The 21,271-nt window shown below is 37.4% G+C and overlaps 2 protein-coding genes and 1 pseudogene across 3 annotated transcripts; all 3 read right to left on the minus strand.

The window, feature by feature from the left end:
• Positions 1 to 4,343: 4,343 nt before the first annotated feature.
• On the minus strand, positions 4,344 to 7,153 carry LOC105053968 (ent-kaurenoic acid oxidase 1). Of its 2 annotated transcripts, XM_010935326.4 has the most exons (9): positions 6,800 to 7,145; positions 6,396 to 6,720; positions 5,867 to 6,016; positions 5,509 to 5,766; positions 5,343 to 5,426; positions 5,185 to 5,263; positions 4,991 to 5,097; positions 4,776 to 4,894; positions 4,344 to 4,680 (listed from the first exon to the last, which is right to left on the minus strand). In XM_010935326.4, exons 1-9 carry the CDS (start codon positions 7,063 to 7,065, stop codon positions 4,590 to 4,592), a joined length of 1,479 nt encoding a protein of 492 aa, XP_010933628.1. In that variant the 5' UTR covers positions 7,066 to 7,145; the 3' UTR covers positions 4,344 to 4,589. The 2 variants fall into 2 exon arrangements, with proteins under 2 accessions (XP_010933628.1, XP_029123445.1); XM_029267612.2 differs by having other exon boundaries at positions 4,776 to 5,097; positions 6,800 to 7,153.
• Positions 7,154 to 8,353: 1,200 nt separating this feature from the next.
• LOC114914823 (ent-kaurenoic acid oxidase 1-like) lies at positions 8,354 to 9,427 on the minus strand (annotated as a pseudogene).
• Positions 9,428 to 18,777: 9,350 nt separating this feature from the next.
• Positions 18,778 to 21,271, minus strand: LOC105055332 (ent-kaurenoic acid oxidase 1-like). Its single transcript, XM_010937104.2, has 9 exons — positions 21,006 to 21,271; positions 20,606 to 20,930; positions 20,364 to 20,513; positions 19,963 to 20,220; positions 19,789 to 19,872; positions 19,620 to 19,698; positions 19,411 to 19,517; positions 19,196 to 19,314; positions 18,778 to 19,089 (listed from the first exon to the last, which is right to left on the minus strand). The coding sequence occupies exons 1-9, from the start codon at positions 21,269 to 21,271 to the stop codon at positions 18,999 to 19,001; spliced, it is 1,479 nt and encodes a 492-aa protein (XP_010935406.1). The 3' UTR covers positions 18,778 to 18,998.

The following is a 21,271-nucleotide window of genomic DNA, read 5'->3' on the forward strand; positions in this document are numbered from 1 at the left end:
CAAAAAAAAAAAAATCATCTTTTCTCCTGTTGACGGGGTAGCGGCCAAGCAAGGATCGGTTATGTCCGCATCCATATCCATACCGGATTGGACGTGAAGGATCCTAATTGGAACAATACTGGCACGTGTTTACAAGCAAAAAAATCAAAAAAAAATATATTATTGGCACATAAAAATATAAAATTAATTGGTTAATATAACTTAATTCAAAATATTTTACTATTATGATATAATTTATTTATTTAGATTTATATAAAAAATCAATTTATGTGGTCTTTGTATTGCAAGATATAATTGGATTATATCAAATCTCACGATGGATAACACGCGACATTATCCTTTCTATTTCATCAATCCCCGACTGGGTGCTATCTAGTGTGAGTATGCATCGAGATTTATCCTGATTCACGTACAACAGGTGCGTGCGATAATTTCTCATTTGCTTGGGTCCATGACGCAAAGCCTCCTTTAGTACTGCTAGATACCATCTCCAAAACAAGCTCTACGCAGTCTTCATACGCTACAATTAGTTAAATCCTTGTTTAAACAAGGAGAAAGACAAAAAGTGTCGCAACCGTTTCTTTAAGAAAAGTTTAACAACTAAAAATGAGCACGCATTTTATCCATCAGGATTACAATAATAAATATTTCTTCTCACTCTTAGATGGGATCATATACTGCCAAAAATAAAAAAGCTTACTGAAAGATGGATATTGATGTCCATGAAAGTGAGGGCGGGGCATGATAAATCGCTTGAGACAGTGCTATTATGCATTTTGGTGTTCGAGGCAATCAAGTTGGTTGATTCCCATGATAGAATTCGGTGGCTTAGGGAGGGCTTTGACTTGTATGTGGGCCAATGGAATTTGGATCCAGGGAGACTCAGAGGTCTGGACTTGAAATGTTCATCAACACCATCCTCATGCTGCAGATATTCAGAGCACACCCACTGTACTCTTTTGTGAGAATCCCGTATCTATCTATATAATAATAATAAAATAATATATAGATATTAAAAATGACATTCTATATTGATACATAAGATTAAAAATAATCTCCATGACATCACACATCAAATTTTATTTTTTTATTTTTAAAATAAAAAATATAAATATAAATAGTATGATAAAAAAATCTATCTATCTATATACTAATAATAAAAATAAATAGTATGATAAAAAAATCTATCTATTTATATAATAATAATGAAGTGATACACAGATATGAGGATCGGATGATATTCCATGTTGACACGTAAGATTATAGGATATCTATCCATCTATAATAATAATAAAGCGATACACGGATATTAAGAGTGGCATTCTGTGTTGACATATAAGTCTATATAGTAATAGTAAAATGATACACGGGTGTTATAGGTGGCATTCCGTGTTGACCCATAAGATTATAAGATATCTATTTATCTATATAATAATAGTAAAGTGATATACGGATATTAGGGATGATATTGTTGACTCGTAAGATTGTAGGATAATCTCCCACAATACCACGTATCAAGTTTTTTTTTTAATTTTTTAAATAAGAAATAAAGCATAAATAGTATGATAAAAAAATAAAGAATCATAATAGTAAAGCGATATATGGGTATTAGGGGTGACATTTCATGTTGACACATAAGATTATAGGATAATCTCCCGCAATGCCATATATCCAATTTTTTTTATTTTTTTTTTATTTTTAAAATAAAAAATAAAAGTACAAATAGTATGATAAAAAATACAGAATATTTTAAATCTATCGTTATAATAATAGTAAAGCAATATACAGGTATTAGGGGTAGCATTTCCCGTAATGTAAGATTATAGGATAATCTCCCGTAATGTCATATGTCAAGTTTTATTTTTTTTATATTTTATATTTTTTAAATAAGAAATAAAAGTATAAATAGTATGATAAAAAAATAAAAAATATTTTAAATTATTATCTATCTATCTATATATATATAATAATAGTAAAGCGATATACGGATATCAAGGGTGGTATATCTTGTTGACACGTAAGATTATAAGATAATCTCTCGCAATACCACATGTCAAATTTTATTTTTTTATTTTTATATTTTTTTAAAATAAAAAATATAAGCATAATAGTATGATAAAAAAATAAAAATATTTTAAATTATTATAACTCAGTTTTATTTTAAAAAGAAAAAAAAAGAAGTAGATAGAGTTGCGGTCGTCAAAAGCTAAAACTCTTTGCCCTCCATCTACACTGCCATCTCTGAAGCTTGTGATCTCCATCTACCTTCTTTAAAAAATTAAATCTTAGTAATGCCGATTATAGTGAAAAGGTAAAGAAAACTCCTCAGAAGCAAATGAAACAATCATCTAGACCTGATTTTGTGGTACTCGAGTCTCCACCAGAAGATGCCGATGACATTCTCAAGAAGATAAAAAAGATAGGGCTCATCCCTAATGCAGCTATCATGCTGGATGGATTTTGCAAAGATGGATTGGTTCAAGAAGCAATAAAACTATTCAGATTAATAAGTGAGAAGGGAACAATCCCTGAGATTGTGATTTACACGGTGGTTTTGGAAGGCTTCTGTAAGCTAGCAAAGTTTGACAATGCAAAGAGGATTTTCAGAAAAGATGTAAAAAAATGAGAAATGTCGAATGCTTTTAGCGATGCAATTCTGATTTAGGACTTATGCAAAGAAAAAAAAACTAAAGTATTCTATTGAGTACTGTACGAAGATGTTGAATGCCGGGCATTTACCCTAAATATAGTAATCTTCATTGGTTTGAGAGGTCATTTTTGAAAAGAAGAACTCTTAAAAATTCTTTTAATCTCATCAGGGTATTAATTGGTGAGAGCAATCTTTTATATAAAATATTATCATTCTTATCAATTAAATCCTTGCAACGTGAGGGTTGAATGCTAGTTTATTGTAAAAGGAAATTCTCCTATAGATTTTTTTGGTAAATCAAGGAGTTTAGAGTTCTAAAGAAACTATTTTGCTTGACTTCTCCCACCCTGAATTGTTGCTGGTGGTGAGTCATAGACCTCACTGTTTACCAAAAAAAAAGGAATTTAGCTAGTATTCTCGGACTCTTCAAGTCAAAGCACCAGAATTTTCAAGGAATCATAGTTGAAATATCATAAGCCAATGTTTAAAGATGCATCATGGCTTAGCAAAATTCTTATCATCCTCTAAGCTGCTTTGTAAATTGTTTCTAGTTTTGAGATCCATTGTTTTGTACATAACCATGGTCACAGAGTCTTTTTCTGGGAATACAGGATCAACTTTATGAATCTTCATTAGAATCAATACTCCTCAGGTTTCCCTTTTTTTTTTCTTATGATAGTTATTCTCATTAAAATTTACCTCTCCTACTATATCAAAATTTTATTGAATAATTTTGACATCTGACCATGTTAATGAAATTAGAATCCGAAGTTTCATATTTACCATAGAGTAATAACTTCTTTAAGCCCAATCTATCAAATTAAGCTCGGCATTAACAGTCTATATTTGCTGTTAACTTAGCCATTCACAAGGGGAACCCTTCATTGCTCATTTAACAATTAAATCAAATGCTTTCAACAATCTAAAATAGCAGCAAAAAGTTTGTTCATAAATAAGACACCTCCTTGGATTTCTATCCACAAACTATCTTGTCTTGCGGTAGGTTTGATTCTCTCTCTTTCCCAGCCTGCCCTCTCTTTCACGCTGGTGAAATAGCCCATGCCTCTCATGACACCATCGCATAGTGTATGACAGGCAAGCCTCAAAAAGTTAAATTCTTAGATAAGGTGTTAAGGCGGCTTTCGCGGCTTTCTAACCCTTGGCCTATCTGATTTTCTGTGGATTAACATCCTTTCATTTCTATTGAAGCCAGCCAACCACATGAAAGCATTTGATCATTCTGGTCAGGATTTAGTACTAGACCTAAAAAGATAAGGGCCTTTTGCATTCGATGACTCACTTCACAGACCTAGTAATCTAAAGGAAGAAGGCGGATAGCTACTTTCCTCCTGCTAGTACCCTATCCAGGCTTTTGTTGTCATTTCTTTTAGGTTGAAGAGGGAAGGTCAAAGTTTTCACCGGCACCAGTAGCAATATACATTCCCAGTATCTCGATAGCTCATAGGCAGCTAGTTTTCGGACTCACAAGAGCCCTATTGAGCTTCACAATCGCACTTCTTTCACCTTACTTGCTGCATGTCCAAACAAATAGATTAAAGAAGCAAAATAGTGGTTTGGCTGTTATGCGTGCTAGAGGTCTACGGGATAGCCTGGTTGCTTACGAGGGGTACTATACGCTAATAGTAATTGTATCTCAGGAAGGAAAGCCGCATAAAAAGAGATCCTCAACAAATCATATTAAAGCAGTAGTCGGATTTCATTAGACGGAGAGAATATAGCATGTAGAAGCTTATAAAGTCGATAGTTCGGCTTAATGCTCGCCACAGATAGTTCTATAGCCCCTAGGATAAAGACATGACCATAGAATTTCATTAAAAGTGCCATTGGGCTCCTCAGGAATACCCACCAATTATTATTTGTATTCATATCAGGATTTCGAGCTAAGGCTCCGTTGGGACGAGCTGGTCGATATGTGGTCTCAGAGGGCATGGAATGTCATGGCAGCCCCATCCACTGGCTTTGGATAAGGAGTGTATGTCAACTTTGCCTTAGGATTGAGTAGCTCCCACCTAAGAAATTTGCAAGTGAGTAGCATCAGCAAGTGCCATCCACATACCCAAATGGATTTTTCTCGAGAAATAGAGCTTTAGTTTAAGGAAATTACTTGTATCCCAATGCAAGATGGTGAAGAATGATAGTTAACTGTAACCGAGCAAGCATGTTCCCAGCACAGATCCTCGGTCCCCCTCCAAATACTTGATATGTTCCAGGCTCTGGTGGTCTCTGCAAGAGCTCACAACTTTGCAATGAGTCGCAAATGGACAATCTGTTTCCTTGTAAACAATTACCCTCATCTAATTCTTCCATCGTCAAACTTACATTCCATCGTTCAGGGTTGAAGCTCAGTGGATTGTCGAAATTCTTCGCATCTATGTGGAGGGACCGGATCCAAACAAGAACTTGCCAGCCTTTTGGTATTACAAAGCCTGCATGATTTGATTATTCAGTTCCTTCGAAGATGTAAATAAAACATACCAGATAGATCGACATTGTTTGAAACTAGTCTTATTTACCTTTGTAATCAACATCTCTGTTGGCAACACGGAAAATAGAGGAAGCAGGGTTTGCTAATCTTATTGTTTCTTCCACCACCTACAGTCAATAAGGACAAACATTAGCCAAGTTCTTAATGCTTGGATTAGAGAAAACCGATCCATAGCGCATTTTTGACCTTTGCTGTATATTTCATTTGCGAAACATCTTCCATGGTAATGAAGTCCCCTTTCTTTCTCTTGCTTATCACTGTGTTCTCTTCCTGCACGAAAAGGGGTTCACCACATCATCCAGAGATAATGTGTAGGCAAGGGCAACATTCTTGGGAAGGTGGCTCAAGTTACCCGAAGCCTTTGAAGGACCTCTGGTGATTTAGAGATGTGGTAAAGAGCCCACATCATGGCGAGGGCAGTAGATTTGTACCCACCAATGACAAAGGTGATCATATTATCCACCACCTCATCATCACTAAGTTGCTTTCCTTCCTCGTCCTTAACCCGCATCAAGCTATCCATCAGATCATTGTTTTCATCAGTTTCACTCTTTCTTTGCTTCCTCTTCTCCAATTCTACCTTCAGCATGGCAGCGAGCTTCTTCCGGCACTGCCAGTTAGCAAACCAAGTAATTCATGTCCTATAAATATAATGGAAAGAGATACATGCGACACGGGGGGCAAGGATATGAAATCTGAATGTTTCCAACCCGAAGAGCATGGTGAAATGGTGTTCCAGGGAAACTGATTGGATATGCTCTGAAACCTGCAATTAGGCCTTCAAAATACTTGTGGATCTCATCCAGGCGTGGTCCAGGTTCCATACTAATAAACATGCTACATATGTTCTCGAATGTCACCTGAAATATATACCAGTGGAGTTAACATTTAGTATCTGTTTTTTTTCTTTCAAAACATTAAAGCTATGTTTTTCCCAGAAGACCCAGACCATATATAGTTAAGCAATTTTGCCAAATGAATTACAAATTAGTACAAACCAAACCAACCTGCATGACAGTCTGGTGTTAGTGCATTACGAAAAAAATGTGCAAATCAGTACCGCAAGACGCTTTCATCAACTACTTCCTCAGTGATATAAAATTTTGTAAGATAGTTTAATTTAATCATCCCAATATAACCTTATCAACAATTTTTTCATAAATCAATATGATGGGAACCTAATTCACCGAGAAATTAAGAACAAACTCTGAATTACAAAGAAGAGTGAAACAACCAGACCTTGTTGGTTTCTAATAATGCATTAATGGTGCCCTTCTCCGCCCAGCACTGAAGCGCGGAGACCATCCGTGGCTGCACCATTCTAGCAATCCGCCGGAGTGAGTTGGGCTGGTTGATCGCATCAAGTATAAATCCCCTGAGCCTCGCATGCTGCTTCCCCTCCACATTGATGATAGAATCGCGGCCAGCAAGCTCCGGTGCCGGCCATCCGATGCGAAAATCCTCAGCCGACTGCAGCACAAACTTGTTGCTAGCTGGAGAGCATGTGATGATGGTGGGAGACCCAAACAGATAGCTCCTATACATCCCCACTCCTTCCCCATATCTACATACAAGTCAGTATATATATATGAATTAACAGCCACAGTGACAATAGGAGGATGGTGATGGGGAACTCTGCCGACCTGTTTCGCTTGGAATGGATGAAATCATCGGGCCGGCGAAGGATCTTGTTGTACCAGAGGAAGCTGAGGGTCTCTCCAAGGAAGGGCAGCCCCATGTGGCCTGGAGGAAGCTTTCCGCCACCTTGTTTGACATTATTACCGCAGGCTGATCTCAGTTTCAGGGAGGCTAGGAAGCGAACGTCGTTCCAGTACCAGATGGCCTGGACCAGTAACGGGATGGCGCCGAGCAGCAGGCCAAGCCACCAAGCAAGCTCCGAGACGCCCATCTCCGGTTGCTCCTTCCTTTCTCTTTCTTCTCTCTGTGTCCTGCTACTTGCTCTGCAAAGGCCACCATCAGAAATTGGATGACCATTTATGGCCGTCCATCTGTCGACGGCCCTATCGAATGCTGTACAGTATTTTAAGATGCAAATCATGTACCGCAGAGGATCTATACTTCTCTTGCTGTTTGATTCCTTGTCTTCAATTATGGAGGTGCCTGTCGCGTAGCAGCGCAAGTAGACTCCATATTATAATAATACAGTGATCGGGTAAAGCCTCCTTTTCTCATAAAAAAAATAGATGCAGAGAAAGAAAGAGAAGGGACTTATGTAATGGGAACAGGTCGGGGTCAACTGGTGGTGCTGGCCGGTACGGGAAAAAAAAAAAAAAAAGGGACCACACCTGCACCTAATCCCATGCACCACTTTAATACAGGGGGAGACGCGGGATTCTCTGCGATAACACCAAAACACCGCACGGTGTGATACATCGCACGCATCATCTACCACATAATAGATGATTATATATGATTGTGCATGTACGCAAGTGTAACTGTACATATCATTCATCGTGCGATGAACGCTACGTACAATGCATTGCACCGTGCTACGCTGATCTTGTGTTACTTGCTAATAGAGCACAGAAAAATATGCCAGTTATTATATTACGCTATTGGCAAATTGATGTACTTTGACTCTGGATCTAAAAAATTTGCAAACAAGCTTAAATTGATCCCAAGTTTGACATTATTTTACCGAAAGTTTTCAAGTTCAAATTCATGACCTAATTAAGAAACAGCGTCACATTTTGGTTCGGCTCTGAATTAGGAAATAGAGCAGCGCTGGAACAAGGACCACGAAGAAATGTACTTGTCGTGGCATGTGCATCATGGGCATGTTAAGCATGATGCATTGTTTCATCGATTTCTTATATCATCTTGAGCTTATGAGATCAAGTGCTGTCTATGTTATGGTTGAGAGGGTTCCAGTTTATTAGAGGAGAGCTGTGCAAGAGGAGGCCTCATCTACCCAAAAATTAAATGAAAAAAAGAAAGAAAGAAATTAAAGATATACAAATCAAGACGGACTAGAGTTCAATCTACATACAAATGAATCTGCATAAGAAACTCAACCCTAGATCTTACTTAAAGGTGAAGGCAGCCATCATTTGATGAGAACCTAATCAACTTTCTTGGCGTAGCCTATCTTAGAACTTCCTATTCTCAAATCAGAGCAGCTGAAACAGGTTACTCAATCTGCAGTAGATATGCATGGGTTGGTAAAGATGGCGTTCTCAAAGCGTGCTGAATGCAATGGCAGCCCCATCAACTGGTCTTTGATGAGGAAGGTATCTCATCTTTGCATCAGGAAGTACAACAGAAAAGCAGCATTCTCATATATCATTGGTTGTTCTCATGAAATAGAGTTGTCTAAGACATTTAGTTATAGCCCAGAGCAAGATGGTGAAGAATGATTGTAAGCTGTATTGGTGCAAGCATGTTCCCAGCACAGATCCTATGCCCCCATCCAAACACTTGGAATGTTCCAGGCTTTGCAGGTTGCTTCAAGTGTAAAAGCTCCAATTAATTAGTCACAAATAAAACAGCTTTCTTGCTTGTAAACTAGTAACGGGTGCATTCTTAGTGATGCTAACTTACGTTCCAGCGGTCGGGATTGAAGCTCGGTGGATTGTCAAAATTCATCGGATCTGTATGAAGGGATCGGATCCAGACAACAACTTGCCAATCCTTCGGTATTCTATATCCTGCATGCCTTATTTGTTTAATTGCATTCCAAGATGAAACATAATAATATACATATCCAATACAGGGCAGGGGGAGGGGGAAAAACTCATTTCATTTACCTCCATATTCAACATCTCTGCTGGCAACTCGGAAAAGAGTGGGGGAAATATTTGCCAATCTTATTGTTTCCTCCACTACCTTTTTTTTTGGAAAAAGGAAAAAGTTAACCTATTATTACGTTTAGATTGCACAGAATTTCATCCAAAGAAAATCCCAGACCTTAGCTGTGTATTTCATTTGTGATATGCCATCCAAAGTAATGAACACCCCTTTCTTCTCCTTGCTTATTATCCTGTTCTCTCCTGCCTGAAAAGAAATAACTACGTGCATGATTTAAAACGATAGAAATACGTAGAAGAAAAATATTTCTCAGGAAGTGTCTTCAATTATATCCGAATTGCTTGTGAAGAACCTCAGGTGATTTAGAAATGTGATGAAGGGCCCACATGGTAGCGAGTTCTGTCGATTGATACCCTCCGACGACTAAAGAGTATATTGTCTACCACCTCATCATCAGTCAGTTGCTTGCCCTCCTCGTCCTTAATTTGCATCAGACCATCCATTAACTGTTTACATGGATCTCATTCGTTCTTCCCTTCCTCTTCTCCGGTTCTTCTCTGTGCACACTGTAGTCAGCTTTCCCTGTCCCTATAACTGTAAAAATTTGAATATAGGAGAATGATTTTGAAAAGAAATATTATGGTAACTTTTTCTCACGCAATATGGTGAGGAGATCATCCATATTTATAATTGAAAATATACAAAAGATTTACAATCATAATCATATAAAGATAGAAAGAAATAACAAATGATCATGATCATACAAAGATAGAAATGGATTCTAGGATCTCCCCTCTATTCAAAATTTCAAATTCAAAATTCAAAATGTTGCCTAACATAATCATACAAAGACAGAAATGAATCCTAAGATCTCTTCTCTATTCAAAATTCAAAATATTGTCTAATACTCCCTCTCAAGTTAGAGCGTAGAAATTATGAAGGCCCAACTTGCGCAAGATGTCATGAAAGTGATCACGGCCACGGACCTCAGTAAAGATGTCCGTGAGTTGTTGCTTGGATGAGACATATCGAATGGTAATGTCACTGGATTGGAGATGATTGCGGATGAAATGATTGTCAATTCGATATGTTTCATGTATTCGTGAAATACAGGATTGGCGGTAATGTGTAAGACGACTTGATTGTCACAATATAATAGCATAGGACTACTTTGAAAGATCCTAAAGTCTGAGAAAAGCGTGCGAAACCAAAGTAGCTCGCTAGTAGTGTGAGCCATGGAGTGATACTCAGCTTTTGCAGAAGAACGAAAAACAGTGGTTTGCTTCTTAGCATGCCAAGAGATAGGAGCATCTTCTAAAGAAATAAAGAAATCCGTAGTAGAATGCTTGGTTATAAGACATCCTACCCAATTTGTGCCACAAAATGTATATAACTATATAACAGTAAAGAATTCTTATACTTGAAAAATATAAGCCTTGTCTAGGAGAACCTTCAAATAGCGAAGAATATGGTGAACAGCATTAAGATGAGGTTGGCGGGGAGACTGCTTGAATTATGTCAAGATATGGATAGAGTAGGCAATATTTGACCTACTAATCGTCAAATAAATGAGATGCCCCAATAATCGCCGATATTGATCCGGATCATCAAGGGGTGGACCATTGTCTGATGAGAGCTATAGTTGTTATTGCATTGAAAAATCAATTGGTTTAGTTCCCAACATACCACTCTCTTGAAGAATATCGAGTGTATATTTTCGTTGGAAAATAAATATTCCAGAAGAAGATTGAGCAACCTCTAACCCTAAAAAATATTTCAAAGTGCCTAAGTTCTTGATGTGAAAATAGCTTTGTAAGAAATCCTTTAAGGCTTGGCAGTGAAGAGAGTCATTACCAGCAATAATTATATCCTTGATGTAGACAAGAATAGCTAGGAAAGAGTTTCCATCCTGCTTTGTAAATAGAGAGTGGTCGGTCTTGAATTGGATGTATCCATTATGAAGTATGGCATTTGAGAATTTTTCGAACCATTGAATTTTTCGAACCATCGTTGATGTAGGGTAGATTTGCCGTTGCTAATAATGATAATTAGTGACGAGATTATTTTCATCAAATTTTTAGCAACGAAAGTTAGTCGCTAATAGTCTTTTTTTCTTGTAGTGCTAGTACTATGGTCAGATACATGATGGTTGCATACTCTTTAAGGCAAAATCTTAAAGAATATATAAGGCCTCAAAATTCATTATAACCTCAATATCCATAAATAATAATGATCTAATTTCATAACACTTAGCAAAACTTGTACGATTACAAATTCAAATCTTTCAATTATCAGATATTAATGATGTTCTATCTATTTATTCATTCATCTACGAACCTAAATCATAGTAAATTATGAGCATTCTACAACTCTGAGAAGAAAAAGAGAAATGAAAGAGAAAATCTCCGCATATCAACTAATATATAGTATACTTTGAAAATAGCAATAAGCATAAAGCATGAAATCTTATATAAAATATTCAGAATAACTGAAACATCCATATAATCATATATCCAATATCCATCTTATCCAAAAAGATGTGTCATCATACATCAACAAATAAAATCTTTTATTCAGTATTAGTTTCATATCTTGACATCTATTCCTCGTATCATGATTTTAGATTTTTTAATCTTTTTCATTCTGACTTTGGACTAATCAAGATCATACAATAATCTTTATCGGATCGAATTTTCATAATCTTTAATTTTTGGATTAAATTTTCATGATTTTTTTCAGATCAAATTCTCATGATCTTTCTTGGATCAAGTTTTTCATTATTTTTCTCAGATCAAAGTCCCGTGCAGAAGCCTATGGGGATTGTCCCAGGCATAAGTTTCTGGCTAGCTATTCCTTGATCTTTATCGGATCAAATTTTTACAATCTTTATCAAATTGAATTTTCATGTGGAAGCCCGTAGAGGCTATTTCACATGATGAGGCTAGTCCAAATCATATTATTTTCATTTGATTATTATATTTTGATTTCATTAAATTAATTTCAACTTACAATGTAATCAAGATAATTATATCATATTTATATAATCATATCATCAATTACTGATATATATATATATATATATATATATATATATATATATATATATATATATATGAAATTGACACATAATGTGCCCATATTGAAAAGTCATATAAAAAATTATAGTATCTCAAACATAACAAATCCAGCAACATGAATTCAATGGTGCAAACCAACAATACAATTCTAATGGTAAAAATAGCTAGTGATTATGTATAGAAATTTTTTATCTTAATTAGCAATAAACTAGACTTACTAGATTATGATTTAAGCTTCAAAATCCTACTCGATATCCTCTTGCCTGATAGATTACTCTCCTATGTATATATATATATATATTCAAATTAATATTATAAAATAAATCTAATAAATCAAATTAATTATTTAGAACCCTCTATCGAGATTCACCAGGGTCCACCCCCAATCCCAAAATTTTTTCTTTCTAGAATTTTCCATAATCTATCTAAAGAGAAAGAAAATTTTAGAAAGAGAAACTTATAGAGAAAAAAAGCAGAGAGAGAATATAGAGAGGGAGAGAGAGAAGAGAGAGAAATTCTCTCTTTTTCTTGTTTTCTTTTCTTTTTCTTCTTGTCCTTTTTTTTTCTTTTTTTTGATTTTCTTCTTTGTTCTTCTTCATGGAAACATGGGAGGGGAAAAAAGCTTTACGCCTCTTATCAAAAAAAAAAAAAGCTTTACACCGGCTGCCCTTACAGCGGCGGTCCCAGACGGCAACAAATCCCTCGGTGGCTTCATCCCTCGAACACTTGGGCACAATCACGATCGATGAGGACAGTCGGTCCGGGGGGAGGAAAAGAAATGACGAAAATAGGGGATGACTTTTTTCACAGAGTTCGATGACCACCCAACCATCTGAAGCATCAAAAAAACTAAGAAGAAGAAGAGGAAGTTCATAGACCATACATTGTTTCCGACAAGATAATAGGTCTTCTCTTCTGATGAGAACTTGCGGTGGCTCTTGGAAGCATCCAACAGAAATCCAAGGAAATCCCATGGATTTCCCTAGCAACTGATCAAGGATTGAAAAGCGATACACAGGGGAACGATTTAGAGGCCTTATATAGATCAATTCCTAGAGTTCTTGTCAGAATTTCAACGAGTCTTGGGATTCCTATTCTGGGTGAAAAATGGAAAAGAAAGCAGATGAGAGTCTGCCTCCTTGCCTCACATGCCAGTCACATGAAGTCTTAAAGAATTTTTTTTTTGCTTTAAGATTTTTGTGAAGAAAAATTCTAACAAATCTGGGTTCTTACATATCTACCAACAAATCGTTATATATATGTAGTGGCTTGGACCAGCTGCGATTTGTGCGACCTTGTCTTTGAAAAGTTTTATAGCGTCATCAGGAATCATCTCCATACATTAATAATCAGTTTCCATTAATCCATTTTCTTTTTTTTCCCACATTTTGGAAGACCAAGGATTCGGTAAGTTGGGCTTGGCCTATAATGACACCATGGGGATACAACGGCACGTAGAATACATCATGTTTCTCAAAGGGTTTGTCATGAATAATGATTTTAGTATCTTTATGAACTATGAAATTTTTTGCCGCACTCCTGCATTTATTGCCAAAAAAATTAGCCGAATTACCTCAGTGATTTTGAGTTACTGTAATTGAACAGACGGCAGATTTATTCCGCTACAAAGCAGATTTTTGTGAGGTAATTTGGGCGGAATCTGGAGTTGAAAATTTTCCATTCATTATTTAGGATCGTCCCTCGTAGAGATATTTTCTTTTAGATATTTTTCATTTGTTATTTAGGATCTTTCCATCATTAAAAAATAAAAAATAGAAAAAATGGGTTTAGATAATTTTAATCCTATTGTTATTTCTATTTAGAAAGCGTATTACTCCATAAGGAGAACAAAGAACATGGATAACTTTGATTAGTGGTTTTAGGTACCTCAAATTGAGGTTTCTTGCTTGACCTCCACAAGTAGTTAATCAAATATCAGCTTCTTGCAGAATTGTGGTACCTCAAATTGAGGTTTCTTGCTTGACCTCCACAAGTAGTTAATCAAATATCAGCTTCTTGCAGAATTCTGCGCCCACCATGCAAACAGGCAGCCTGTTCTCTAACCACAAATGCTGGGCGCTCGTCCTGTTTGTCCATGAAAGTTGTCTATTTTAAATGATTGTGCAATCAGATTAGTCCTATTTTTAAGTACTGTTAGCATTTTAATTAACTGGCTTGTGAAACGTCGGAGAAATATATTTTTTTTTCAAATAGGAAGGCCGGAGCCACCCTACCACCACCCTACCAGGTACATGGATCTATCATGCTGTTACCAGGACATTTCCACCAACAAAAATCCCGGCGGGGCGGTGTCGAAGTATAAGGTACTCTCTCTCTCTCTCTCTCTCTCTCTCTCAAGAGTCAGCAAAATGCACTACTGTTGCTAATGCTCCAACACGAAACATGGGACGTTTCGAGTTCCAGTAGTTCCCAGTAAACCATAGATTACATTTGATAGCTAGTAATTTATTTAGGTTATCGATAATTTAAACTAAACCCATAGGATTATTGTATTTAGTATGTATTGTGGATCTGTATCTTGGCTTCGGTTGGAAGGATCTTCGGCTTCGAACGATCTACAGAAAATGAATGCTTGACAGATCATATGCATACAAGTCATGATGGTCGTTGGGTGTACTCTATTGGGATGGCTAGACGATTTCGCTTCAGTCATGGACATCCTAGTTTAGCTCGTCCATGGTCAACTAATTCTAAATCACCTGAGGCCAACAATGCACGCTCCACGATCTCCAAAATCTTAGCTTTTGATGATCTATTTTAGCTCGTCCATAGCCGAGTTAAGCTCTCCATCATCAGATCTACCTTTTTTTCTCCTAAATTGAAAAAATTCAGATAAAAAAGGATTTCTCCGTAATTGAATCTCCCGCAAAAAAAAATAACTTCTTCAAATCAATTCACGCGCTAAATCCAAAAAGCTATCAAGACTCTGAGACGTATACTACCGATCTAATTTCTCCCTTATAAATAAAAGGACAGAAATCCTCGAAGTAAGTTCTCAATTTTTGCTCTCTTCTTCTCATTATTCTCCATCTTCTGATTTAAGCATCCGAAGATCTTCACCAGAGAACACCCCAGTGAGGACTTTTTGTAGGTATTCGGGTAGAGCTCCAGTGATAGCATCACTTCGGCCATCCTCACCTCGACATCCAACATCAGATGCGGAGATCAGGAGCAACAGTATGCCTTTTAGGTGGCAATCCAGACTACCTCTTAGGAGGCAATGTAGATAACCGTGGAGAAAGATGGCCATCTAGATTACCACTTATTTAGCAATGTTGAAAATTTTTTTTGAATAAAATTATCTCTTAAAAAAAAAATCATACAAAATCCACTCCTCGACCCCTCTCTCCTGACGGCTCTCACCCTCCCCTTCTTCTCGAAACTCCCTTGTCCCCTCACCGCCCTCGATTGCCTCCTCTTTGCTCATGCCCTCGTTATCTCTAGCCACAATCTTTACTTCTAGCCACAATCCTTACTTCTATGCCAGCGTGGACATCTCCTCCCTCACCTCCATCAATGCCGCCCCCTTCTCCGATGATCCAACTACCATCCCGAGTTTTGGAAGACTGGCTATTGTGAGTGTGGCGACGTCTGCAACCTCGCCCATGAGGTCTTCGAGAGCACTGGCTCCACTCGGCGTGCTATCAGACCCAGCCCTGCAAGATGGCACCACCTGTCGCCGCCTTGTTTGCTTCTTTTTGCACACCCACACCCAGTGGGTGCAGTGCGGACTGTGGCAGGGTGGGGCCGTAACTGGTGCGGTGTGGACGGCTGCAATGGGTGCCTCATGAAAGGAGAAGGATGCGGCCATGACAGCGGGGTGGAATAGATGTGGGGCCCATGATAGACTGTGCGAAGGATGGCAGTGGGATGGGGCTGTAGGTGGCACGTCGGAGGGGGGTGGCTACCAGTCGGCCATCCGCAGAGGAAGGTTGGTCGGAGGGATAGGAGGAAGGGAAGGAAGAAATGAGGGAAAAAAAGAAAAATTTTAATTTTTAATTTAAAAATTTTAAATTTTAAATTTTTTATCTATGTTATTTGAAACCGCATGTTGACCATACGTTGAACATACAATTTCAGATAAAAATGATATGTTCAACGTGAGGTTTTGTCGCATCCTTATCATCTCATCCATATTTTGATAAATAAATTAAAAAAAAAATAGATTGAGAAATAAGTATTAAAACAATAATATGTTAAAAAAAATACTGCAAAGCCACCAAGCTAGCTCCGAGACGCACATCTCCGGCCGCTCCTTCCTTTCGTAAGGTCTTACTATTTGCGTTGCAAAGTGTCGTGTCGTGGTGGATGGTCACCAATAGAAAATGAATGACCACTAAATAAAGCACGTCCGGTATTCATCGCAGAAAATCTATACTCTTGACCGATACTCCCATTAATGTTTGATTCCTTTATCTAGGTGCATGCCATGTAATAGCACAAATAAACTCATCTCAATATATCTATATATATATATATATATATATATATATATATATATATATATATTCTGTAAAGAAATTTTGAAGTATTATTAATTCAACTTCTCAAATAAATTTTATTATGCCAGGTAAAGAATACTTCTTCATATTAATTATATTATTAATATATAATATTATTATATTTTTATAATTAAAATTTATTTATGTAAATAGTTGAGAATATAAAATGATCTTAAAAATTTAAATGAATATTATTTTATTATTTATATATAATTTTTAACTTAATTAGATATAAAAAATAAATTATTTTTATACATTCGATCCTATGCAATCCACGGATCTCCGACTAGTTATAATAATATAGTGAACGGGTAAAACATCCTTCAGTTCTCGTAAAAATAGATGGGGAGAGTGAGAGATAGAGAATGGGATTTATATGCAAGGGGAACAGGTCGGGCCAGGTCGATGTTGGCCGGTATAAAAGAATGACCGCACTTGCATGGCCTGGTCCTATGCACCACTTTAGTTTAGCGGGAGCCACCCATGATCTTACGTTACTTGCCAGTGGAGCACTGAAAAAATATGCCAGTTATCAGTAGCGCTGATGGCCAATTGATGCACTTTGGCTTTGGATCTAAAAAGATTAGAAACAAGCTTAAATTGAACCCAACTTTGACATTACTTGACTAGAAGTTTTCAAGTTCAAATTCATGACTTAAACAAACAATATTAGATTTTAGATCAGCTCTAAATTAGTATTAACCCTAAAATTGATTTTGATGATGGCAATGATATTTGAGTATAAATTATATTTATTAATGATGTGCTTGAGAGTGTTTGTAAACTATCTCAAAATGCTCAAAACACTTTACTTAAGAAGCTATAGTCTCAAAAAAATTCAGTTTTCCAAGTTTAAGTCTTTCAAGTTTGGAAGCAAAGAAGTTTATGAATTGAAAATAAAATCTAGTCTAGATGCATCTTTAAACAAGTATAAATTATTTTTGAGAAGCCAAATCTAGCCTAAAAATATTTTAGATCAAGAAAAGATATTTAAAATTTTTTGTGACATACTTAGTATGCTGAGCCGATCCAATATCAGTCAACAGAAAAAATAAAAATCTTGCTATACTCAGAACAATCTCTTTGTGCTGACCTAGTGATTAACATAATCGACTAAGTTTGGAGCTTATAATGATTAACATAATCGATTAAGTTTGGAGCTTAGTCAACTCAGTGAAGAAGAGAGTTGACTCTGTCTCAAAGGAAGATGGATATAGAAAGTAGTATAAATTAGCAAAATTTTATGAGCCGACCTAAAGAATCAATGAGTCAATTTAGTATTATAGTGAGCCGACTAAGGCAGGATTTGAGTCAACTCAATCAGAATGCTGGACTTTTGGCATCTACTATTGGACCAACTCAGAATTTCATTTAGCCGATTCAGAGCTGAAGATTAGTCGACTCAGAGCTTGGATCAACTGAATCAGTGAATTCTGATAGAATAATGGTTAGTTTTTCAGAATTTTTGAAATATGGTCAATTACATCCCAACGACTATTTTTATACTTCCAATGGCTAAAGTATTATGTGAATATCTTTTTGAGCTAATAAATTTGAAGTATTTATGGAAGGAACCAATTTTTTGAAAAGAGAGGGACACATTGAGATTATAGACAAGTAGATAGAATGTGAAATCAAAAAGAAAAATAGAAAAAAATTTAAGAAAGTCATAAATTCAATTCTTCTTATATTAAATTTGATTGAAAAGAGAGAAAGAATAGTTAAATTCTAGTCGGCTACCGGTAAAAAAAAGCAGATGTAGATGAGATGTTTAGCACCGTGCTATCACAAAATTATTATGTTTGTGATTATATTTATTTTAATTTTTTTATTATTTTTGTGGCAGCTTTAAATTTTCTGCTTATCACCTTACTGGTATGATCTATATTATTTTTATTACAAACTGTTTCAAACATATATTTTATATTTAGACTTCAGTTTTTAAGAAACCCATATTGACTCCCCCCGGTTCCCCCGCCCGCCCCCGCCCCCGCCCCCGCCAACCCAACACGTGTTGCTGTCTCTGGGAAACAATTAGGAAATAGAGCAGCTGGAACAACGATCATGAAGAAATGTTGTCGTGGCATGTGCATCATGGTAATGTTAAGCCTGATATTTTTATCATCTTGAGCTTGTGAGATCAAGTGCTATCTATGTTATGGTTGAGAGGTTTCCAGGTTATTAAAGGAGGGATGTGCAAGACGAGGCCTCATCTCCCCAAAAATTAAATGAAAGAGAGAAAGAAAGAAGAGATACACAAATTAAGACGGACTAGAGTTCAATCCACATACAAATACATCTACATAAGAAACTCAACCCTAGATCTTACTTATGGGTGAAGGCAGCCATCATTTGATAGGAACCTAATCAACTTTCTTGGCATAGCATATCTTAGAACTGCCTGTTCTCAAATCAGAGCAGCTGAAACAGGTTACTAAATCTGCAGTAGATATGGTTTGGCAGAGATGGCGTTCTCAAAGCACGCTGAATGCCATGGCAGCCCCATCAACTGGTCTTTGATGAGGAAGGTGCGTCATCTTCGCATCAGGATCGAGCAACTCCCACCTAAGAAATTGGACACCAAAAATTTTCAAATTAAGTAGGATAGAGAAGAAGCATTCTCATCTGTTATTGGGTGTTCTCATGAACTAGAGTTGTCTAAGACATTTACTTATAGCCCAGAGCAAGATGGTGAAGAATGATTGTAAGCTGCATTCGTGCAAGCATGTTCCCAGCACAGATCCTATGCCCCCATCCAAACACTTGGAATGTTCCAGGCTTTGCAGGTTGCTTCAAGTGTAAAAGCTCCAATTAATTAGTCACAATTAAAACAGCTTTCTTGCTTGTAAACTAGTAACTGGTGCACTCTTGGCGATGCTAACTTACGTCCCAGCGGTCGGGATTGAAGCTCAGTGGATTGTCAAAATTCATGGGATCTGTATGAAGGGATCGGATCCAGACAACAACTTGCCAATCCTTTGGTATTCTATATCCTGCATGCCTTATTTGTTTAATTGCATTCCAAGATGAAACATAATAATATACATATCCAACAATACAGGACAGGGGGAGGGGGAAAAACTCATTTCGTTTACCTCCATATTCAACATCTCTGTTGGCGACTCGGAAAAGAGTGGGAGAAATATTTGCCAATCTTATTGTTTCCTCCACCACCTTTTTTTTTTTTTTTTTGGAAAAAAAGAAAAAGTTAATCTATTATTATGTTTAGATTGCACAAAATTTCATCCAAAGAAAATCCCAGACCTTAGCTGTGTATTTCATTTGTGATATATCATCCAAAGTTATGAACTCCCCTTTCTTCTCCTTGCTTATCATCATGTTCTCCTCCTGCACGAAAAGAAATAACTACGTGCATGATTTAAAACGTTAGCAATACGTAGAAGAGGAATATTTCTCAGGAAGTGTCTTCAATTATACCCGAAGCTTGTGAAGAACCTCTGGTGATTTAGAGGTGTGATAAAGAGCCCACATGGAAGCGAGTGCTGTCGACTGATACCCTCCAACGACTAAAGAGACTATATTATCTACCACCTCATCATCAGTCAGTTGCTTCCCCTCCTCATCCTTAATTTGCATCAGACCATCCATTAAGTCACTGTTTTCATGGATCTCATTCTTCCTTCCCTTCCTCTTCTCCAGTTCTTCTCTGAACACTGCAGTCAGCTTTCTCCGACACTGTTACGTACAAATTCAATTCATCATACAAGGACCAGCACTGGTCTATAAAAAAAGAAAAAAAAAAAAAAGCAAAAGACAAATTGAAGAGCATGTGTGGTACTCGACTAAAAATCTAGAAAATAACAATAAAAATATGCAACCTTGAGCGCGTGGTGTGCTGCTGACCCTGGAAAATTTATCGGATACGCTCTAAATCCTTTGACTAGGCCTTCAAACCACTGATCTATCGCATCTGTGACTGGGCTGGGATCCATGCTTACAAACAACTTACATATATTCTCAAATGTCACCTGAAATTTACGACATAAATTTTACCGCATATATTTTTGATATCAGAACCACGTATGTATCATGGCTTTTCCCATTGGTAAGAAGATCAAACCTTTTTGGTTTCGAGCACGGCATTGATGGTGCCCTTCTCTGCCCAAGAGTGGAGCGCAGAAACGACCCGTGGCTGCACCGTGTGGGCGATTCGCCGGAGTGCTTGGGGCTGATTAATCGCTTTAACTACGAAGCTCTTCAGCCTTGCGTGCTGCTTTCCTTCCGCGTTGATGAGGGACGAGAAGCCAACGAGCTCCGGTGCCGGCCATCCGATGCGAAAATCCTCAGCCGACTTCAGCACAAACTTGTTACTGGCTGGAGAGCATGTGAGGATGGTGGGAGACCCATAAAGATGGGTCCTATACATCCCCACTCCTTCCCCATATCTACATACAAGTCAGTATATGTATTAACAGCAACAGTGACAATCGGAGGGTGGTGATGGGGAGAACTCTGCCAACCTTTTTCTTTTGGAGTGGATAAAGTCATCGGGCCGGCGAAGGATCTTGCAGTACCAGAGGAAGCCGAGGGTCTCTCCAAGGAAGGGCAGCCCCATGTGGCCTGGAGGAAGCTTCCCGCCACCTTGTTTGACGTTATTACCGCAGGCTGATCTCAGTTTCAGGGAGACTAAGGAGCGAACGTCGTTCCAGTACCAGATGGTCTGGACTAATAACGGGATGGCGCCAAGCAGCAGCCCCAGCCACCACGCTAGCTCCGAGACGCCCAT

The sequence above is a fragment of the Elaeis guineensis genome, chromosome 2, assembly GCF_000442705.2.
Source record: "Elaeis guineensis isolate ETL-2024a chromosome 2, EG11, whole genome shotgun sequence".
In the NCBI taxonomy this organism is placed as follows: Eukaryota; Viridiplantae; Streptophyta; class Magnoliopsida; order Arecales; family Arecaceae; genus Elaeis; species Elaeis guineensis.

Coding starts and splice junctions, on each gene's coding strand:
- LOC105053968 (XM_029267612.2), bottom strand. CDS start 7,065: ATGGGCGTCTCGGAGCTTGCTTGGTGGCTTGGCCTGCTGCTCGGCGCC. Junction 6,721..6,799: donor ATCCATTCCAAGCGAAACAG/GTCGGCAGAGTT, acceptor ACTTGTATGTAG/ATATGGGGAAGGAGTGGGGA. Junction 5,098..5,184: donor CAGAGATGTTGATTACAAAG/GTAAATAAGACT, acceptor CAAATCATGCAG/GCTTTGTAATACCAAAAGGC.
- LOC105055332 (XM_010937104.2), bottom strand. CDS start 21,271: ATGGGCGTCTCGGAGCTAGCGTGGTGGCTGGGGCTGCTGCTTGGCGCC. Junction 20,931..21,005: donor ATCCACTCCAAAAGAAAAAG/GTTGGCAGAGTT, acceptor ACTTGTATGTAG/ATATGGGGAAGGAGTGGGGA. Junction 19,315..19,410: donor TCAATCCCGACCGCTGGGAC/GTAAGTTAGCAT, acceptor TTACACTTGAAG/CAACCTGCAAAGCCTGGAAC.